The 894-nt window shown below is 60.7% G+C and overlaps 1 protein-coding gene across 1 annotated transcript; it reads right to left on the reverse strand.

Annotated features, from left to right (window-relative positions):
* Nucleotides 1-204: 204 nt before the first annotated feature.
* Nucleotides 205-894, reverse strand: LOC122545623 (zinc finger protein 773-like; the record flags this gene model as incomplete). Its single annotated transcript, XM_043684578.1, has 2 exons — nt 205-718; nt 803-894. Coding segments are annotated over 2 exons (606 nt in total), but the record flags the coding sequence as incomplete, so codon positions are not given.

Raw genomic sequence — 894 nt, forward strand, 5'->3', positions numbered from 1 at the left:
TAGCCCAGTCCACAATGGCACTCGACAGTCGCTCCTTCAATCCCCCTGCGATGGCACGTGAACTCCTTGGTGCCTCCGCAGGGTGGCTGCCCGGGTAAAGCCCTTCCCACATTCAGGACAGCTGAAGGGCCTCTCCCCCGTGTGGACCCGCCGATGCTTCACCAGGGCAGAGGAATCGCTGAAGGCCTTCCCACATTCGGGGCAGGGGAATGGCCTCTCCCCAGTGTGGACACGCTGGTGCTTCAGCAGGTCAGAGGAATCGCTGAAGGCCTTCCCACATTCGGGGCAGGGGAATGGTCTCTTCCCCGTGTGGACCCGCTGGTGTTTCATCAGGGTGGAGGAATCGCTGAAGGCATTCCCGCACTTGGGACAGATGAAGGGCTTCTCCCCCGTGTGGACCCGCTGGTGCGTGCGCAAGTTACCCTTCTGAGTGAATCCCTTCCCACACTCAGGGCAGCAGAAAGGCTTCTCACCTATGTGGATCCGCTGGTGCTTCAGCAGGGAGGAGGAATTGCTGAAGATCTTGCCGCACTCTGTGCAGGGGAAAGGCCTCTTCTGCGTGTGGACCCACTTGTGGGTCTGCAGGGCAGAGGAATCGTTGAAGGCCTTCCCACACTCAGGGCAGCTGAAAGGCTTCTCCCCAGTGTGGACCCGCTGGTGCGTCCACAACTTGCCCTCCTGAGTGAATCCCTTCCTGCACTCGGAACAAGGAAATGGCCTCTCCCCAGTGTGGACCCGCCAGTGGGTCAGTAGGGTGGAGGAGGTGCTGAAGGCCTTCCCACACACAGTGCAGGAGAATGGCCTCTCCCCCGTGTGGACCCGCCTGTGGGTCTTCAGGTCAGAAGAATAGCTGAAGTCCTTCCCACAATCGGGGCAGCTGAAGGGCCTCTCCCC

Source organism: Chiloscyllium plagiosum, unplaced genomic scaffold (genome assembly GCF_004010195.1).
Source record: "Chiloscyllium plagiosum isolate BGI_BamShark_2017 unplaced genomic scaffold, ASM401019v2 scaf_80940, whole genome shotgun sequence".
Taxonomy (NCBI): domain Eukaryota; kingdom Metazoa; phylum Chordata; class Chondrichthyes; order Orectolobiformes; family Hemiscylliidae; genus Chiloscyllium; species Chiloscyllium plagiosum.